Source organism: Rhinatrema bivittatum, chromosome 16 (genome assembly GCF_901001135.1).
Source record: "Rhinatrema bivittatum chromosome 16, aRhiBiv1.1, whole genome shotgun sequence".
NCBI classification, from domain to species: domain Eukaryota; kingdom Metazoa; phylum Chordata; class Amphibia; order Gymnophiona; family Rhinatrematidae; genus Rhinatrema; species Rhinatrema bivittatum.
The window spans coordinates 6,478,638-6,499,433 of NC_042630.1; the positions used below are offsets into that span (position 1 = coordinate 6,478,638).

At 57.0% G+C, this 20,796-nt stretch overlaps 1 protein-coding gene across 1 annotated transcript; it reads left to right on the forward strand.

The window, feature by feature from the left end:
* Positions 1 to 13,746: 13,746 nt before the first annotated feature.
* On the forward strand, positions 13,747 to 18,799 carry CMTM5 (CKLF like MARVEL transmembrane domain containing 5). Its single transcript, XM_029581841.1, has 5 exons — positions 13,747 to 14,126; positions 16,178 to 16,330; positions 17,815 to 17,913; positions 18,178 to 18,314; positions 18,415 to 18,799. The coding sequence occupies exons 1-4, from the start codon at positions 14,022 to 14,024 to the stop codon at positions 18,310 to 18,312; spliced, it is 492 nt and encodes a 163-aa protein (XP_029437701.1). The 5' UTR covers positions 13,747 to 14,021; the 3' UTR covers positions 18,313 to 18,314; positions 18,415 to 18,799.
* The last annotated feature ends 1,997 nt before the right edge of the window (positions 18,800 to 20,796 follow it).

Consider the following 20,796-nt stretch of genomic DNA (forward strand, 5'->3'; position numbering starts at 1 on the left):
ACCCCGAGACAGCTGTGACCCCAGGTATCCCCTCACTCTCACCTGCACTGCTCACCCCGAGACAGCTGTGACCCCAGGTATCCCCTCACCTGCACTGCTCACCCCGAGACAGCTGTGACCCCAGGTATCCCCTCACCTGCACTGCTCACCCTGACACAGCTGTGACCCCAGGTATCCCCTCACCCTCACCTGCACTGCTCACCCCGAGACAGCTGTGACCCCAGGTATCCCCTCACCCTCACCTGCACTGCTCACCCCGAGACAGCTGTGACCCCAGGTATCCCCTCACCTGCACTGCTCACCCCAAGACAGCTGTGACCCCAGGTATCCCCTCACCCTCACCTGCACTGCTCACCCCGAGACAGCTGTGACCCCAGGTATCCCCTCACCCTCACCTGCACTGCTCACCCCGAGACAGCTGTGACCCCAGGTATCCCCTCACCTGCACTGCTCACCCCGAGACAGCTGTGACCCCAGGTATCCCCTCACCCTCACCTGCACTGCTCACCCCGAGACAGCTGTGATCCCAGGTATCCCCTCACCTGCACTGCTCACCCCGAGACAGCTGTGACCCCAGGTATCCCCTCACCCTCAGCTGCACTGCTCACCCCGAGACAGCTGTGACCCCAGGTATCCCTCACCTGCACTGCTCACCCCGAGACAGCTGTGACCCCAGGTATCCCCTCACCTGCACTGCTCACCCCGAGACAGCTGTGACCCCAGGTATCCCCTCACCTGCACTGCTCACCCCGAGACAGCTGTGATCCCAGGTATCCCCTCACCTGCACTGCTCACCCCGAGACAGCTGTGACCCCAGGTATCCCCTCACCCTCACCTGCACTGCTCACCCCGAGACAGCTGTGACCCCAGGTATCCCCTCACCTGCACTGCTCACCCCGAGACAGCTGTGATCCCAGGTATCCCCTCACCTGCACTGCTCACCCCGAGACAGCTGTGACCCCAGGTATCCCCTCACCCTCAGCTGCACTGCTCACCTCGAGATAGCTGTGACCCCAGGTATCCCCTCACCCTCACCTGCACTGCTCACCCCGAGACAGCTGTGACCCCAGGTATCCCTCACCTGCACTGCTCACCCCGAGACAGCTGTGACCCCAGGTATCCCCTCACCCTCACCTGCACTGCTCACCCCGAGACAGCTGTGACCCCAGGTATCCCCTCACTCTCACCTGCACTGCTCACCCCGAGACAGCTGTGACCCCAGGTATCCCCTCACCTGCACTGCTCACCCCGAGACAGCTGTGACCCCAGGTATCCCCTCACCTGCACTGCTCACCCTGACACAGCTGTGACCCCAGGTATCCCCTCACCCTCACCTGCACTGCTCACCCCGAGACAGCTGTGACCCCAGGTATCCCCTCACCCTCAGCTGCACTGCTCACCCCGAGACAGCTGTGACCCCAGGTATCCCCTCACCCTCACCTGCACTGCTCACCCCGAGACAGCTGTGACCCCAGGTATCCCCTCACCTGCACTGCTCACCCCGAGACAGCTGTGACCCCAGGTATCCCCTCACCCTCACCTGCACTGCTCACCCCGAGACAGCTGTGACCCCAGGTATCCCCTCACCTGCACTGCTCACCCCGAGACAGCTGTGATCCCAGGTATCCCCTCACCTGCACTGCTCACCCCGAGACAGCTGTGACCCCAGGTATCCCCTCACCCTCAGCTGCACTGCTCACCCCGAGACAGCTGTGACCCCAGGTATCCCCTCACCCTCACCTGCACTGCTCACCCCGAGACAGCTGTGACCCCAGGTATCCCTCACCTGCACTGCTCACCCCGAGACAGCTGTGACCCCAGGTATCCCCTCACCTGCACTGCTCACCCCGAGACAGCTGTGATCCCAGGTATCCCCTCACCTGCACTGCTCACCCCGAGACAGCTGTGACCCCAGGTATCCCCTCACCCTCACCTGCACTGCTCACCCCAAGACAGCTGTGACCCCAGGTATCCCCTCACCTGCACTGCTCACCCCGAGACAGCTGTGACCCCAGGTATCCCCTCACCTGCACTGCTCACCCTGAGACAGCTGTGACCCTAGGTATCCCCTCACCTGCACTGCTCACCCCGAGACAGCTGTGATCCCAGGTATCCCCTCACCTGCACTGTTCACCCCGAGACAGCTGTGACCCCAGGTATCCCCTCACCTGCACTGCTCACCCCGAGACAGCTGTGATCCCAGGTATCCCCTCACCCTCACCTGCACTGCTCACCCCGAGACAGCTGTGACCCCAGGTATGCCCTCACCCTCACCTGCCCTGCTCACCCCGAGACAGCTATGACCCCAGGTGTTGCCTCTCACCCTCACCTGCACTGCTCACCCCAAGACAGCTGTGACCCCAGGTATCCCCTCACTCTCACCTGCACTGCTCACCCCGAGACAGCTGTGACCCCAGGTGTTCCCTCTCACCCTCACCTGCACTGCTCACCCCAAGACAGCTGTGACCCCAGGTATTCCCTCACCCTCACCTGCACTGCTCACCCCGAGACAGCTGTGACCCCAGGTGTTCCCTCTCACCCTCACCTGCACTGCTCACCCCGAGACAGCTGTGACCCCAGGTATCCCCTCACCTGCACTGCTCACCTTGTTACAGCTGTGACCCCAGGTATCCCCTCTCACCCCACCCGCTGTCCTGTTCCCATTACAGCTGTGACCCCCAGGTGTGACTTCCTCACCCCCTCCTGCAATGTTCACTGCGAGAGGGCTGTGACCCCAGGTGAAGTCTGAATGCTGGCCCCATCCATCTCTATTCACCTTTTTGTGGTCAGGGCTGTAATTCAACTTTTAAACAAATCAGGTGGGAGAGATTTGGCTGCAAGGTAACCGTGTATGTCTATGTTTACTGCATGTAACTGTGTGTGTGTGTGGGTGCAGGGGGGCAGAGGAATCTTATAGGGAAGCAGCAGGAATGGAAATCCCTGGGGAGTGGAATATTCTGATCAGCGTAGATACCCCCCCTCCCCTCCCCTGCAGTCTGCCCTTCCCACCTCCTGAATTCTTAACCAAATCTGTGGTTTGGAAGGGCGTCCCCTCATTTGAATCCTTCCTTCCTGGCTTTTGCGCACACCTAACCGCCCCCCCCCCCCCCCAACCAGGGAAGGTGTACAAAAGCCAGGGGCCAGCACGGGTCAGGGGAACACCGGGGCATTGCCGGCAGCTGTCAGAGTCAGAAGGTCCGCAGGCAGCAGCAGCAGCAGCAGCAGCATCATGAGATGTGTGAGTGCTTGGGAGGGGGAGCACAGAGGCAGGGGCAGCAGAGCCGGAGGACAGAGGCTGGGGAGGACGAGGACAGAGGCTGGGGAGGTGCAGCAGAGCCGGAGGACAGAGGCTGGGGAGGATGAGGACAGAGGCTGGGGAGGGGCAGCAGAGCCGGAGGACAGAGGCTGGGGAGGGGGAGGACAGAGGCAGGGGAGGGGCAGCAGAGCCGGAGGACAGAGGCTGGGGAGGGGGAGGACAGAGGCTGGGGAGGGGCAGCAGAGCCGGAGGACAGAGGCTGGGGAGGGGGAGGACAGAGGCTGGGGAGGGGGAGGACAGAGGCTGGGGAGGGGCAGCAGAGCCGGAGGACAGAGGCTGGGGATGGGGACATTTAGAGTGGCCTCCTTGTACTTCTGCTCTGTGCTGGGTTTTGCTTGGTATTTCTTTATTACTGCATGAATGTTTAGTGGTTGCAATCCCGCCCTGATGGGGGTGGTGATTTTGTGGGGGTGGGGGTCTTCAGGTCCGTGCTCACCCCTCTCCCTCTCTGATGGGGGTGGTGATTTTGTGGGGGTGGGGGTCTTCAGGTCCGTGCTCACCCCTCTCCCTCTCTGATGGGGGTGGTGATTTTGTGGGGGTCTTCAGGTCCGTGCTCACCCCTCTCCCTCTCTGATGGGGGTGGTGATTTTGTGAGGGTGGGGGTCTTCAGGTCTGTGCTCACCCCTCTCCCTCTCTGATGGCGGTGGTGGTGGTGATTATGTGGGGGTCTTCAGGTCGTGCTCACCCATCTCCCTCTCTGATGGTGGCGGTGGTGGTGATTATGTGGGGGTCTTCAGGTCATGCTCGCCCCTCTCCCTCTCTGATGGTGGCGGTGGTGGTGATTATGTGGGGGTGGGGGTCTTCAGGTCGTGCTCACCCCTCTCCCTCTCTGATGGTGGTGGTGGTGGTGATTATGTGGGGGTGGGGGTCTTCAGGTCGTGCTCACCCATCTCCCTCTCTGATGGCGGTGGTGGTGGTGATTATGTGGGGGTGGGGGTCTTCAGGTCATGCTCACCCCTCTCCCTCTCTGATGGTGGCGGTGGTGGTGATGATGTGGGGGTGGGGGTCTTCAGGTCGTGCTCACCCCTCTCCCTCTCTGATGGTGGTGGTGGTGGTGATGATGTGGGGGTGGGGGTCTTCAGGTCGTGCTCACCCCTCTCCCTCTCTGATGGTGGTGGTGGTGATTATGTGGGGGTCTTCAGGTCGTGCTCACCCCTCTCCCTCTCTGATGGTGGTGGTGGTGATTATGTGGGGGTGGGGGTCTTCAGGTCCGTGCTCACCCCTCTCCCTCTCTGATGGTGGGGGTGGTGGTGATTATGTGGGGGTCTTCAGGTCCGTGCTCACCCCTCTCCCTCTCTCCGCAGGTCTCCTCGCTCCTCCTGGCCTCCTGGGCTGCCTACTTGGTGGGAAGGTGCGGGGTGAGAGGCGCCTGTGAGCTGCAGGGCGAAGGCCCCAACCAGAGGTCCCTGTCCCCCTGGACTTCCTTGTAAGTGCCCGGCCTGACATTCAGATTGAGGGAGACTCTCTCTGGTTAGCAACTGTCCCTTCCGCTCACCCCTCCACCCCCATCTCTCAGCTCTCTCCTTCTGCTTTCTCTGGAATGCGCTTATCTCCCCCTCCCTGTGGTTTTTACCTTTCAGCCCCCCCCCCCCCCTTTCCTCCCGTTCCCTGCCTCTCCCTCTCTGTGTCTCTCTGCCTTTCCTCTTCTGTGTGTCTCTGCTCTTTAGCTAACAGGCCTCTCCTCTCTCCCTCCCTCCCTATCTCTGTCTGTCTCTCTCTCCCTCACTTTGCCTGTCTCTCTCACTCTCTTTCCCTGTCTCTGCCTTTCCTCCTCTGTGTGTCTCTGCTCTTTAGCTAACAGGCCTCTCTCTCTCTCCCTCACTGTGCCTGTCTCTCTCACTCTCTTTTCCTGTCTCTGCCTCTTCCCCTCCATGTGTCTCTGGTCTTTAGCTAACAGGCCTCTCTCTCTCTCCCTCCCTCCCTATCTCTGTCTCTCTCTCTCTCTCCCTCACTGTGTCTGTCTTTCTCACTCTATTTCCCTGTCTCTGCCTGTTCCCCTCCGTGTGTCTTCTCTTTAGCTAACAGGCCTCTCCTCTCTCTCCCTCCCTATCTCTATCTCTCTCTCTCCCTCCCTATCTCTGTCTCTCTCTCTCTCTCCCTCACTGTGCATGTCTCTCTCACTCTCTCTTTCCCTGTCTCTGCCTGTTCCCCTCCGTGTGTCTTCTCTTTAGCTAACAGGCCTCTCCTCTCTCTCCCTCCCTATCTCTGTCTCTCTCTCTCCCTCCCTATCTCTGTCTCTCTCTCTCTCTCTCTCCCTCACTGTGCATGTCTCTCTCAATCTCTCTTTCCCTGTCTCTGCCTGTTCCCCTCCGTGAATATCTGCTCTTTAACTAACAGGCCTCTCCTCTCTCTCTCTCTCTCTCCCTCACTGTGCCTGTCTCTCTTACCCTCTTTTTCCCCGTCTCTGCCTGTTCCCCTCCATGTGTCTCTGGTCTTTAGCTAACAGGCCTCTCTCTCCCTCCCTCCCTCCCTATCTCTGTCTCTCTCTCCCTCACTGTGTCTGTCTTTCTCACTCTCTTTCCCTGTCTCTGCCTCTTCCCCTCCATGTGTCTCTGGTCTTTAGCTAACAGACCTCTCTCTGTCTCTGTCTTGCCCTGTGTCTGTCTCTCTCTCTCCCTCCCTGTCCCTATCTCTCTCTCCCTCCCTCCCTGTCCCTATTTCTGTCTCTCTCCCTCACTGTGCCTGTCCCTGTCTCTGTCTCTCTTTCTCCCTGTCTCTGCTCTTTAGCTACCAGGTCCATCTCCCTCTCTCTCCCATCTCTGCCTCTCCTCCTCCATGTGTCTCTACTCTCCAGCTAACAGGCTTCTCTTCTTCTCTCCCCCTCCCACCCTTCTCAGCATGGACTCAGATGTCCATAGGATCCCCAAGGACATCCCCATGGCCAAGTGCAGCTGCAGCGGGTGCCTGATGCCCCCGAAGGACCCCAAGCACCCCAAGGCGCAGTGGACAGAGAACCACAGCCTGAACTCGGTTGAAGTGAACTCCACCATGTGGGTGCGCTACAGGCACCTTTGTGCCCATAACCCCAGATTCTACTGCGAGGAGGAGAAGGAACTGTCGGTGCCTGTGGCGTGCACCTGCGTCCTGCCCCTCCAGCGGCAGCAGCGATGAGCCGGGAGCCCTGCTTCTCACAGACTGACCCCTGTGCACCTGCGTCCTGCCCCACCAGCAGCAGCAGCGATGAGCCGGGAGCCCTGCTTCTCACAGACTGACCCCTGTGCACCTGCGTCCTGCCCCTCCAGCGGCAGCAGCGATGAGCCGGGAGCCCTGCTTCTCACAGACTGACCCCTGTGCACCTGCGTCCTGCCCCACCAGCGGCAGCAGCGATGAGCCGGGAGCCCTGCTTCTCACAGACTGACCCCTGTGCACCTGCGTCCTGCCCCTCTCCCACCAGCGGCAGCAGCGATGAGCCGGGAGCCCTGCTTCTCACAGACTGACCCCTGTGCACCTGCGTCCTGCCCCTCCGGCGGCAGCAGCGATGAGCCGGGAGCCCTGCTTCTCACAGACTGACCCCTGTGCACCTGCGTCCTGCCCCTCTCCCACCAGCGGCAGCAGCGATGAGCCGGGAGCCCTGCTTCTCACAGACTGACCCCTGTGCACCTGCGTCCTGCCCCTCCAGCGGCAGCAGCGATGAGCCGGGAGCCCTGCTTCTCACAGACTGACCCCTGTGCACCTGCGTCCTGCCCCTCTCCCACCAGCGGCAGCAGCGATGAGCCGGGAGCCCTGCTTCTCACAGACTGACCCCTGTGCACCTGCGTCCTGCCCCACCAGCGGCAGCAGCGATGAGCCGGGAGCCCTGCTTCTCACAGACTGACCCCTGTGCACCTGCGTCCTGCCCCTCCGGCGGCAGCAGCGATGAGCCGGGAGCCCTGCTTCTCACAGACTGACCCCTGTGCACCTGCGTCCTGCCCCACCAGCGGCAGCAGCGATGAGCCGGGAGCCCTGCTTCTCACAGACTGACCCCTGTGCACCTGCGTCCTGCCCCACCAGCGGCAGCAGCGATGAGCCGGGAGCCCTGCTTCTCACAGACTGACCCCTGTGCACCTGCGTCCTGCCCCTCCAGCGGCAGCAGCGATGAGCCGGGAGCCCTGCTTCTCACAGACTGACCCCTGTGCACCTGCGTCCTGCCCCTCCAGCGGCAGCAGCGATGAGCCGGGAGCCCTGCTTCTCACAGACTGACCCCTGTGCACCTGCGTCCTGCCCCTCCAGCGGCAGCAGCGATGAGCCGGGAGCCCTGCTTCTCACAGACTGACCCCTGTGCACCTGCGTCCTGCCCCTCCAGCGGCAGCAGCGATGAGCCGGGAGCCCTGCTTCTCACAGACTGACCCCTGTGCACCTGTGTCCTGCCCCACCAGCGGCAGCAGCGATGAGCCAGGAGCCCTGCTTCTCACAGACTGACCCCTGTGCACCTGCGTCCTGCCCCTCTCCCACCAGCGGCAGCAGTGATGAGCCGGGAGCCCTGCTTCTCACAGACTGACCCCTGTGCACCTGCGTCCTGCCCCACCAGCGGCAGCAGCGATGAGCCGGGAGCCCTGCTTCTCACAGACTGACCCCTGTGCACCTGCGTCCTGCCCCTCCAGCGGCAGCAGCGATGAGCCGGGAGCCCTGCTTCTCACAGACTGACCCCTGTGCACCTGCGTCCTGCCCCACCAGCGGCAGCAGCGATGAGCCGGGAGCCCTGCTTCTCACAGACTGACCCCTGTGCACCTGCGTCCTGCCCCTCCAGCGGCAGCAGCAGCGATGAGCCGGGAGCCCTGCTTCTCACAGACTGACCCCTGTGCACCTGCGTCCTGCCCCACCAGGGGCAGCAGCAGCGATGAGCCAGGAGCCCTGCGGCCTGCTTCTCACAGACTGACCCCTGTGCACCTGCGTCCTGCCCCTCCAGCGGCAGCAGCGATGAGCCGGGAGCCCTGCTTCTCACAGACTGACCCCTGTGCACCTGCGTCCTGCCCCTCCAGCGGCAGCAGCGATGAGCCGGGAGCCCTGCTTCTCACAGACTGACCCCTGTGCACCTGCGTCCTGCCCCTCCAGCGGCAGCAGCGATGAGCCGGGAGCCCTGCTTCTCACAGACTGACCCCTGTGCACCTGCGTCCTGCCCCACCAGCGGCAGCAGCGATGAGCCGGGAGCCCTGCTTCTCACAGACTGACCCCTGTGCACCTGCGTCCTGCTCCTCCAGCGGCAGCAGCGATGAGCCGGGAGCCCTGCTTCTCACAGACTGACCCCTGTGCACCTGTGTCCTGCCCCACCAGCGGCAGCAGCGATGAGCCGGGAGCCCTGCTTCTCACAGACTGACCCCTGTGCACCTGCGTCCTGCCCCTCTCCCACCAGCGGCAGCAGCGATGAGCCGGGAGCCCTGCTTCTCACAGACTGACCCCTGTGCACCTGTGTCCTGCCCCACCAGCGGCAGCAGCAGCGATGAGCCGGGAGCCCTGCTTCTCACAGACTGACCCCTGTGCACCTGCGTCCTGCCCCTCCAGCGGCAGCAGCGATGAGCCAGGAGCCCTGCTTCTCACAGACTGACCCCTGTGCACCTGCGTCCTGCCCCACCAGCGGCAGCAGCGATGAGCCAGGAGCCCTGCGGCCTGCTTCTCACAGACTGACCCCTGTGCACCTGTGTCCTGCCCCTCCAGCGGCAGCAGCGATGAGCCGGGAGCCCTGCTTCTCACAGACTGACCCCTGTGCACCTGCGTCCTGCCCCTCTCCCACCAGCGGCAGCAGCGATGAGCCAGGAGCCCTGCTTCTCACAGACTGACCCCTGTGCACCTGTGCCCTGCTTCTTACAGATTGACTCCTATTACTGTTTCAATTCACTGGAACATGCACAAGATATTCTTAGACCTTATTAAACATCATTTTAGATGAGAAATATGTTTTCTATAATGTTATGTTATCCTGCAGCTTTCCATTCCCTACAGCCTCCCACCCCCACCATACCCCACTCCCAGCCTCCCACCCCCACCATTCCCCCCTCCCAGGCTGCACTCCCCCACCATTCCCCCCTCCCAACCTGCACTCCCTCACCATTCCCCCCTCCCAGCCTGCACTCCCCCACCATTCCCCCCTCCCAGGCTGCACTCCCCCACCATTCCCCACTCCCAGCCTGCACTCCCTCCCCACCCCCACCATTCCCCCCTCCCAGCCTGCACTCCCTCACCATTCCCCACTCCCAGCCTGCACTCCCCCACCATTCCCCACTCCCAGCCTGCACTCCCCCACCATTCCCCACTCCCAGCCCCCCCACCCTCACCATTCCCCACTTCCATCCTCCCCACCCCCACCATTCCCCCCTCCCAGCCTGCACTCCCTCACCATTCCCCCCTCCCAGCCTGCACTCCCCCACCATTCCCCCCTCCCAGGCTGCACTCCCCCACCATTCCCCACTCCCAGCCTGCACTCCCTCACCATTCCCCCCTCCCAGCCTGCACTCCCCCACCATTCCCCACTCCCAGCCTGCACTCCCTCACCATTCCCCACTCCCAGCCTGCACTCCCTCCCCACTCCCACCATTCCTCCCTCCCAGCCTGCACTCCCCCACCATTCTCCACTCCCAGCCTGCACTCCCCCACCATTCCCTGCAGCTTCCCCCACCAAGTCAGCGCTCCTCCATTATTCTCCCCCCCACGGCCAGTCATTCCCCAGCACCCCTCTTCCGCTCCCCTCCCCCCACAGCCAGCGCTCCTCCAGCACCCCCTTCCGCTCCCCTCCCCCCACAGCCAGCGCTCCTCCACTCCCTGCAGCCCCCTAGAGGCTTAGTATTTCTCCCCCTCTGGCCTGATTTTGGGGCAATCGCCTGGGCCCCAGCGCAATTAGGGTAGCCTTTGGCAGAGTTTCAGGGGGGCTGGCCTGGTGCTGGTGGGGTCCACTCCTTCACTTTCTCCCATGCATTGCAGCCCCCCCCCTGGAAGAGGCATGGTTGAGCCCCCTCGTCTCCCAGTATAATCTTACTTTCTGGCTGCCCCCCTCTCTCCCGCCCACTGGCGGCTCCAAGGTTTCTGCGAATGAATCTGGCCAGGAGCCAGACCAGGCAACCAGCCCTGAACAGCTCGCCCCTTGTTTCTGGAGCGCAGAACTGCACCCTGCAACCCACCCTGTACCAAGCGCCTCCCCCGCCTGCTCAGCCGCTTAACAATCAGCCATTGTCCCTCCTGCCCTGCCCTCTGCCTCCCTGCCTCCTCTCCCCCCCCCCCCCCCCCCCCTCACACACACTCTGCCTCCCTGGCCCTTCTTCCTTTCCTCGGCACCTGCCCATGAATTCCTCTCCTACCAAGGCTCCCAGAGTGACCCGAGCTTGGAGGGTCTCAGCCCAGGCTCCTTCAGTCGGCAATGCTAACGTGAAGGGCCTCAGTCCAAGGTCCTTCCAGGGTCACAAGTTTACTGTGGATTCCCCTCAGTTACGTAAATATGGCAGGTCGTAGCCAGAGTTTCTGTGCTGTGGATGAGTGTGTGTATTTACATCTACTCACGTCTACCTGGGTATACAAACACTGTATGCAGGTGGTGGACATGCATATCTGAATATCTCCTGGTGTGCACATACTACATGGGCCGTGTGTATAGAAGTGTGAGTCTCCTGTTGCACACACATTGTATATGGTCTATGGATGTGAATACTTGTGCGCATCCTAGTGTTCATATGTTGCACCTGGATTATGGACGTGTATATCTGAGTGTCTGTGAGTGCATACAGTCTGTATATGTGTTGTGCATACATAAATCTGTGTGTCTCCTGGTGCACACATTGGACACGATCTGGATTGGATATGTGTGTGTCCCCTGGTGCACACACTGTACATGAGCTGTGGATGTCTGTAACTGTGTTTCCTGGTGCACACATTGTACATGGGCTGTGGATGAGTGTGTGTATTTACATCTACTCACGTCTACCTGGGTATACAAACACTGTATGCAGGTGGTGGACATGCATATCTGAATATCTCCTGGTGTGCACATACTACATGGGCCGTGTGTATAGAAGTGTGAGTCTCCTGTTGCACACACATTGTATATGGTCTATGGATGTGAATACTTGTGCGCATCCTAGTGTTCATATGTTGCACCTGGATTATGGACGTGTATATCTGAGTGTCTGTGAGTGCATACAGTCTGTATATGTGTTGTGCATACATAAATCTGTGTGTCTCCTGGTGCACACATTGGACACGATCTGGATTGGATATGTGTGTGTCCCCTGGTGCACACACTGTACATGAGCTGTGGATGTCTGTAACTGTGTTTCCTGGTGCACACATTGTACATGGGCTGTGGATGAGTGTGTGTATTTACATCTACTCACGTCTACCTGGGTATACAAACACTGTATGCAGGTGGTGGACGTGCATATCCTAATATCTCCTGGTGTGCACATACTACATGGGCCGTGTTTATAGAAGTGTGAGTCTCCTGTTGCACACACATTGTATATGGTCTATGGATGTGAATACTTGTGCGTATCCTAGTGTTCATATGTTGCACCTGGATTATGGACGTGTATATCTGAGTGTCTGTGAGTGCATACAGTCTGCATATGTGTTGTGCATACATAAATCTGTGTGTCTCCTGGTGCACACATTGGACACGATCTGGATTGGATATGTGTGTGTCCCCTGGTGCACACACTGTACATGAGCTGTGGATGTCTGTAACTGTGTTTCCTGGTGCACACACTGTACATGAGCTGTGGATGTCTATAACTGTGTTTCCTGGTGCACACATTGTACATGGGCTGTGGATGAGTGTGTGTATTTACATCTACTCACGTCTATTTGGGTATACAAACACTGTATGCAGGTGGTGGACATGCATATCTGAATATCTCCTGGTGTGCACATACTACATGGGCTGTGTTTATAGAAGTGTGAGTCTCCTGTTGCACACACATTGTATATGGTCTATGGATGTGAATACTTGTGCGTATCCTAGTGTTTATATGTTGCACGTGGATTATGGACGTGTATATCTGAGTGTCTGTGAGTGCATACAGTCTGTATATGTGTTGTGCATACATAAATCTGTGTGTCTCCTGGTGCACACATTGGACACGATCTGGATTGGATATGTGTGTGTCCCCTGGTGCACACACTGTACGTGAGCTGTGGATGTGTATAACTGTGTTTCCTGGTGCACACACTGTAAATGGGCTGTGGATGCATATAACTGTGTCTTCTGGCACACTTGTATGCATGCTGTGAATGTGCATATCTGTGTGTCTCCTGGTGCCCACACTGTATGCAGGCTGTGGATATTTCTATCTGTGTGTCTCCTGCTGTACAAGCTACATGGGCCGTGGATGTTATATCTATGTATGTCCTGGTGCATACACTGTAAGCAGGTTGTGATTGTGTGTATCTGTGTGAATACTGGTACACACATTGTACACAGGAGAAGCTGATCAATTTCTGTGATTGGGTGACCGGGGACTTGGATCAGGGGAGAGCGCTGGATGCAGTGCACTTGGATTTCAGCGAGGCCTTTGCCACGGTTCTGCACAGAAATCCTATAAATGAATTGTGCGCCCTGGGTATGGATCCTAGAGTGACTGTGACGGGTTAGAAACTGGGAGGCGACAGAGGGGAGTGGTAAATGGAGCTTCCTGTGAGGAGGGGGTTGTTACTAGCGCTGGGCCTCAGGGGGTCGCTCCTTGGACCGGCTCTTTTCAACATTTTTGTGAGCGACATAAGGGAAGGGTTTGTCTTTTTACCAATGATACCAAAATCTGTAACAGGGTGGAGAGCCAGGAAGGAGTGGAAAACACGAGGAGGGATCTAGCGAAGCTTAAGGAATGGTCAAAGGTCTGGCAGCTAAGTTTTAATTCTAAAAAATGCAGAATATTGCATATAGGATGCAAAAACTCAAGGGAAAGGTACAGAATTGGAAGGGAAATTCTTCTAAGCACAAAGGAAGAGAGGGATCTGGGGTGATTGTATCTGAGGATCTTAAGGTGGCCAAACAGGTGGATAAAGCGATGGTAAAAGCCAGAAAGCTGCTTGGCTGCATAGGGAGAGGAAGGGTCAGCAGAAAAAGGGAGGTGATTATTGCCCCTGTGTAGGTCCCTGGTGAGACCTCACGTGTAATACTGAGTACAAGAGACTGCACCTCCAAAAGGATATAAACAGGATGGAGTTGGTCCAGGGGGTGACTACTGAAATGGTCAGTGTGGTCTTCCTTCTAAAGCGTAGGGGGACAGAGTTAAAGATCCAAACATGCACACCCTGGAGGAGTGGTGAGATGGGGAGATAGGATAAATAAAAGGTTTCCTTGCACAGGAGCTGAGCCTCGTTCAATGGAAAGGGGGCTCTGGAACCAGGGGCGATGGGACTCGGGAGTAATCTTAGGAATTGTTTGTTTTTTCCAGAGGGGGTGGTGGATGCATGGAACGGCCGGTGGTGGAGACAAAAACAGGATCTGAATTCAGGAAAGCCTGGGACAGATACAGGGGATCTCTGAGGGAGGGATGAATTGGAGGGATGGGCCGTGCGGTCTTTTCCGCTGTCCTGTTTCTCTGTTTTTCTGTGTTTCCTGGTGCATGGACACAGACCACCCTTTGTGCATCCTTCAGACTCTGTAAGGAGGGCCTGTGGCAGCCAAAACCCGGCTCGCTCTCTCCTTCTCACGCTGGGGATTTTCGGTTTCCCCTTCCTGTGGAGAACGCCTGGGTGGGTGCTGGGGGAGGTCTCCCACTTCCAGGACTGAGGAATCTCTGCCAGGATGTACCAGGGGGAGAAGGAACCGGACCAGCAGGAGCCTGGAGGCTTCGCTCTGGATAAAAGTTTCCTGAGGTCCCAGAAAGGCGTCTTACTGGCAGCGGAGCTGGTAACGGGCGAGCCAGGACCCCGCTCTGCTTCTGCCTCTCACTGTTCTATTTCCATCTGTCTGTCTCTGTCCCTCTCTCTCCGGCCGTCTCTGGCAGCCCCCTCCCTAACATCTCCTCAGTTCCCTGATTTCATTTGTCCAGATGTTTATTTGAATCCAGCTGTGCTCTCCTATTTTGCTTGCTTTCTTACTTTGCTCAGCATACCATGGTGTTATTATTTCAGGGTGTGCAAAGGGGTCTGCCTGAGATAGATGGTGTGTGAGAGGGGGGTCTCTCTCTTGGGTAGGGGTGTGTGTGTGTGTGAGTGTGAGAGGGGGGTCTCTCTCTTAGACAGGGGTGTGTATATGTGTGTGTGAGAGAGAGGGGTTCTCCCTCTTCGGTAGGGGTGTGTGTGTGTGTGTGAGAGGGGGTCTCTCTCTTGGACAGGGGTGTGTGTGTGTGTGTGAGAGAGAGAGGGGGGGTCTCTCTCTTGAACAGGGGTGTGTGTGTGTCAGAGAGAGTGGGAGGGGGGTTCTCCCTCTTGGGTAAGGGTGTGTGTGTGTGTGTGTGTGGGAGGGGGATCTCTCTCTTGGGTAGGTGTGTGTGTGTTTCTCTGGAATAGGGTTGGGTCTCATTACTGGTGGTGTGTGTGTGTGAGAGAGAGAGGGGTTCTCCCTCTTGGGTAGGTGTGTGTGTGTGTGTGTATGTGAAAGGGGTCTCTCTCGGGTAGGGGTGTGTGTGTGTGTGAGAGGGAGGTCTCTCTCTTGGGTAGAGGTGTGTGTGTGAGGGGGTCTCTCTTGGGCAGGGGTGTGTGTGTGTGTGTGTGAGAGAGGGGGGTTCTCCCTCTTGGGTAGGGGTGTGTGTGTGTGTATGAGAGGGGGGTTCTCCCTCTTGGGTAGGGGTGTGTGTGTGTGTGTGTGTGTGTGTATGAGAGGGGGGTCTCTCTCTTGGGTAGAGGTGTGTGTGTGTATGAGAGGGGGGTCTCTCTCTTGGGTAGTGTGTGTGTGTGAGAGAGGGGGGTTCTCCCTCTTGGGTAGGGGTGTGTGTGTGTATGAGAGGGGGGTCTCTCTCTTGGGTAGAGGTGTGTGTGTGTGAGAGAGGGGGGTTCTCCCTCTTGGGTAGGGGTGTGTGTGTGTATGAGAGGGGGGTCTCTCTCTTGGGTAGAGGTGTGTGTGTGTGAGAGAGGGGGTTCTCCCTCTTGGGTAGGGGTGTGTGTGTGTGTGTGTATGAGAGGGGGGGTCTCTCTCTTGGGTAGAGGTGTGTGTGTGTGTGTGTGTGTGAGAGGGGGGTCTCTCTCTTGGGTAGGTGTGTATGTGTGTGTTTCTCTGGAATAGGGTTGGATCTCATTACTGGTGGTGTGTGTGTGTCTGTCTGTAACCAGGTTTTTCTTTTCACTTGCCTAGTCTCCTTCTCTGTGCCCCCTCTCCTCACTGCCTGTCCCTGCCCCTTACCCCCTCCTATCATCACCTCCTCACTGACCAAAATGATAAAGGGGATGGAACAGCTCCCCTATGAGGAAAGGCTGAAGAGGTTAGGGCTGTTCAGCTTGGAGAAGAGACGGCTGAGGGGGGATATGATAGAGGTGTTTAAAATCATGAGAGGTCTAGAACAGGTAGATGTGACTCGGTTATTTACATTTTCAGCTAATAGAAAGACTAGGGGGCACTCCATGAAGTTAGCATGGGGCACATTTAAAACTAATCGGAGAAAGTTCTTTTTCACTCAATGCACAATTAAACTCTGGAATTTGTTGCCAGAGGATGTGGTTAGTGCAGTTAGTGTAGCTGGGTTTAAAAAAGGTTTGTATAGGAGGAGAAGTTCATTAACTGCTATTAATCAAGGTGACTTAGGGAATAGCCACTGCTATTAATTGCATCAGTAGCATGGGATCTTCTTAGTTTTTGGGTACTTGCCAGGTTCTTGTGACCTGGATTGGCCTCTGTTGGAAACAGGATGCTGGGCTTGATGGACCCTCAGTCTGAACCAGTATGGCAATTTCTTATGTTCTCCCTGTCCTTGGAGGTCTTGGTTTCTCACTCCTCATTGACCTCCCTGTTTTATCTCTCCCCAGGCTCTCTGCGTAGTTGTGTTTGTGTGCTTTGTGGCCTCGCTGACCTCATTTTTGGCAGCAGCACTGTTGGAGTTCTTCATCACCTTGGCCTTCCTCTTCCTCTATGCCACACAGTCCTACCAGCGCTTCTCGGGCCTGAACTGGCCATGCATGGTGAGTGACCAAGCAACTGGGCCCACTAGCTCAGGACTTGTGCCCCTGTCCCTGTACCCACCTCAGTACCTGACAAACTGTGATTTACAGGGTGGTGATGACTATTATGGAGTTCCGTACCATTCGTGAGATTTGTAGTCTTGCTTTTATGTAGACAATCCAGAAATACAATTCCCTGCATGCACTATGGTAAAAACAGAACTATATTTCCCTGACTACAGTGGTGTAAAGCCAAGACTACAACTCCCTTCATGCACTGAGGGCAAAGATGACCTCCCGAGATCCTTTCCCACCCTGTCTTTCTAAGACTGTAGATGACTTTCTAAGGTCCTTCCTAGCCCTTTCCCTGACCCTTGGATGAGCTCCTGAGGTTCCTTCCAGCCCTGTCTATGACTAGACGACTTCCCCAGGTCCCTTCCAGCCCTATTACCCTAGACGAGCTTCCAAGTTCCTTCCCATCCCTATCTGACTCTAGATGAGCTCCTAGGTTCTTTTCCATCCCTGTCTGACTCTATAAGAGCTTCTAATTTTCTTCCCACCCCTCTCTATGATTCTAGATGAGCTCCTGTTCCTTCTCATCCCTGTCTGACTCTAGACGAGCTCCTAAGTTCCTTCCCATCCCTGTCCGACTCTAGATGAGCTCCTAAGTTCCTTCCCATCCCTGTCCGACTCTAGACGAGCTCCTAGGTTCCTTCCCATCCGTGTCCGACTCTAGACGAGCTCCTAAGTTCCTTCCCATCCCTGTCCAACTCTAGACGAGCTCCTAAGTTCCTTCTCCTCCCTGTCCGACTCTAGACGCACTCCTAAGTTCCTTCCCATCCCTGTCCGACTCTAGACGAGCTCCTAAGTTCCTTCTCCTCCCTGTCCGACTCTAGACGCACTCCTAAGTTCCTTCCCATCCCTGTCCGACTCTAGATGAGCTCCTAGGTTCCTTCCCATCCCTGTCCGACTCTAGACGAGCTCCTAAGTTCCTTCCCATCCCTGTCCGACTCTAGACGAACTCCTGTTCTTTCCCATCCCTGTCCGACTCTAGACGAGCTCCTAAGTTCCTTCCCATCCCTGTCCGACTCTAGATGAGCTCCTATGTTCCTTCCCATCCCTGTCCGACTCTAGACGAGCTCCTAAGTTCCTTCTCCTCCCTGTCCGACTCTAGACGCGCTCCTAAGTTCCTTCCCATCCCTGTCCGACTCTAGACGAACTCCTGTTCCTTCCCATCCCTGTCTGACTCTAGACGAGCTCCTAGGTTCCTTCCCATCCCTGTCCGACTCTAGACGAGCTCCTAAGTTCCTTCCCATCCCTGTCCGACTCTAGACGAGCTCCTAGGTTCCTTCCCATCCCTGTCCGACTCTAGACGAGCTCCTAAGTTCCTTCCCATCCCTGTCTCTAATCCTCCTCTTTAGACTTTTCTTTTGGGAATGCTCCTGATTTGGGTTTCCTACAGTGCTTGCTGCTCTGATTTATCATCTTTCCCTGCCTCCCCTCAGGACTTCCTGCGTTGTGTCAGCGCTGTGATTATTTTCCTGGTGGTATCAATCGCGGCGGCGGCCAGGAGTGGAGGGGAGAGTGGCGCTGTGGCTGCTGCTGTGAGTTGATTACTCTTCATCTGCCCTTGTTCCCTCAAAACGTCGTCATGGCCTCCGAGCGCGGCAGGGCTGTGAAGTCACGAAACGTCATCACAGCCTCACAGCGTGGGTGAAGTTGTGCTCCGACGTCACCGAGCGCCTTCAAGGACTCGGAGCGCGCTGCGCGACCGGGCCATCACCGAGCACCGTCGCAGCCTCAGGGCGCGGCCGGGCCATGATGTCACCGAGTGCCGTCTTGATCTTGTAACCTCCCTCTCTCCTCAGCTCTTCGGCTTTGTGCTCACCGCCGTCTTCTCCTACGATGCCTACCAGATCTACCGGGCAGGGATGGTGCAGCAGGATCTCCCCAGCCAGCAGGAGCCGCCCACCTCTGGAAGGCATGGCTGTGCTCTTAACTAAGAGTGAGGATTGTTGAGCCTTCTGTCCCTCTGTGCATGGTGAAGAACTGAGGATATTTGAAATGTGCTAATTATTGCCGTGGCCTTTTCTCTTTGCTTTCAGATTCCAGTGCTAAGCTAGAACAGAGCTGCAGGGATCCAGAAACCAACCCCCCTCCCCGCCTTCAGCCCGAGGGCAACGGGGTACAGCTTCAGCGCCAGGCATCTGGACAAACAGAATGTAACCTAACCTCCCCCGCCCCGTGACCCTGTTCCACTGTCGGCACCCCCCCCCCTCCCACAACCCAGAGAAGGGGAGAAATGCCCTCTGCACTCTCGCCCTGGCACAGTAAGGCAGGGGGGCTTGCACCATATGAGCCCCGAAAAACTTGTGTCACTGAGAGACCAGCAGCTGAGCCCTGGCAAACTTGTGTTATGGAAAGCTGATTATTTTGTTTTTTTTTGCCCCTTGTACTAATTGAGATGAAATTAAAATGGAATTCACTTGCTTTGTGTGGGTTGCTTCCTGTCCACTCCCATTGCTGCTTTACCTGCCTGGGGTCACTGCATCAGCCCCAAGTCCACCTGACAGCCTGATCCAGACCTGAGTTTGCTCCACTGCATGCAGGGAGGTTCTTAGGGAAATAAACGGGAAAATCAGAATTAAAAATCCATGCATGCAACGAGGCAAAACCAGGCCTGGATGAGCCTGTTTGGGTGACCTGGAGCGACCTCCTACTATAGACTGGGAGTTTTACAAATGACTCATCTCCCTCTCTGCCCTGCTGTGGGGTATGATGGAGGCTCATCTCCCTACCTGTGCTGTTGTGGGGTGTGACAGAGGACTCATCTCCTTCTGCCCTGTGTGGGGTGTGATGGAGGCTCATCTCCCTACCTGTGCTGCTGTGGGGTGTGAAGGAGGCTCATCTCCTATGCCCTGCTGTGGGGTGTGAAGGAGGCTCATCTCCCTGCCTGTGCTGCTGTGGGGTGTGACAAAGGATTCATCTCCTTCTATGCACTGCTGAGGGGTGTGATGGAGGACTTACCTATTGCCCTGCTGTGGTGTGTGACAGAGGACTTTTCTCATTCTATGCACTGCTGTGGGGTGTGACAGAGGACTCATCTCATTCTATGCACTGCTGAGGGGTGTGACAGAGGACTTATCTATTGCCCTGCTGTGGTGTGTGACAGAGGACTTTTCTCATTCTATGCACTGCTGTGGGGTGTGACAGAGGACTTATCTCATTCTATGCACTGCTGTGGGGTGTGACAGAGGACTTATCTCATTCTATGCACTGCTGTGAGGTGTGACAGAGGACTTATCTCATTCTATGCACTGCTGTGGGGTGTGACAGAGGACTCATCTATTGCTCTGCTGTGGTGTGTGACAGAGGACTTTTCTCATTCTATGCACTGCTGTGGGGTGTGACAGAGGACTTATCTCATTCTATGCCCTGCTGTGGGGTGTGACAGAGGACTTATCTCATTCTATGCCCTGCTGTGGGGTGTGACAGAGGACTCATCTATTGCTCTGCTGTGGAGTGTGACAGAGGACTTTTCTCATTCTATGCACTGCTGTGGGGTGTGACAGAGGACTTATCTCATTCTATGCACTGCTGTGGGGTGTGACAGAGGACTCATCTCATTCTATGCCCTGCTGTGGGGTGTGACAGAGGACTCTTCTTCCTCTCTGCCCTGCTGTGGGGTGTGACAGAGGACTTATTCTATGCCCTGCTGTGGGGTGTGATGGAGGCTCATCTCCCTGCCTGTGCTGCTGTGGGGTGTGATGGAGGCTCATCGGCCTGCCTTTGCTGCTGTGGGGTATGACAAAGGATTCATCTCCTTCTATGCCCTGTGTGGGGTGTGATGGAGGCTCAGCTCCCTGTCTATACTGCTGTGGGGTGTGATGGAGGCTCAGCTCCCTGCCTGTGCTGCTGTGGGGTGTGACAGAGGACTCATCTATTGCCCTGCTGTGGGGTGTGATGGAGGCTCATCTATTGCCCTGCTGTGGGGTGTGACAGAGGACTCATCTATTGCTCTGCTGTGGGGTGTGACAGAGGACTTATCTCATTCTATGCACTGCTGTGGAGTGTGACAGAGGACTCATCTATTGCTCTGCTGTGGGGTGTGACAGAGGACTCATCTATTGCTCTGCTGTGGGGTGTGACAGAGGACTCTTCTCCCTCTCTGCCCTGCTGTGGGGTGTGACAGAGGACTAATCTATTGCCCTGCTGTGGTGTGTGACAGAGGACTTATCTCATTCTATGCCCTGCTGTGGGGTGTGACAGAGGACTCATCTATTGCCCTGCTGTGGGGTGTGACAGAGGACTTATCGCATTCTATGCCCTGCTGTGGGGTGTGACAGAGGACTCATCTATTGCCCTGCTGTGGGGTGTGATGGAGGCTCACCTCTCCATCTGTGCTGCTGTGGGACTTAGCCTGTTTCCTGAGGCAGGATCTCAGGATATAAAGCTCTGTGCAGGAGAGAAGCCTGAATCCTGCCAGC

Bases quoted from the DNA above. Each gene is read 5' to 3' on its own strand.
- CMTM5 (XM_029581841.1), top strand. From the start codon at position 14,022: ATGTACCAGGGGGAGAAGGAACCGGACCAGCAGGAGCCTGGAGGCTTC. The intron at 16,331-17,814 runs GTGAGTGACCAA...GCCTCCCCTCAG, and splicing joins GCCTGAACTGGCCATGCATG to GACTTCCTGCGTTGTGTCAG. The intron at 17,914-18,177 runs GTGAGTTGATTA...CTCTCTCCTCAG, and splicing joins GTGGCGCTGTGGCTGCTGCT to CTCTTCGGCTTTGTGCTCAC.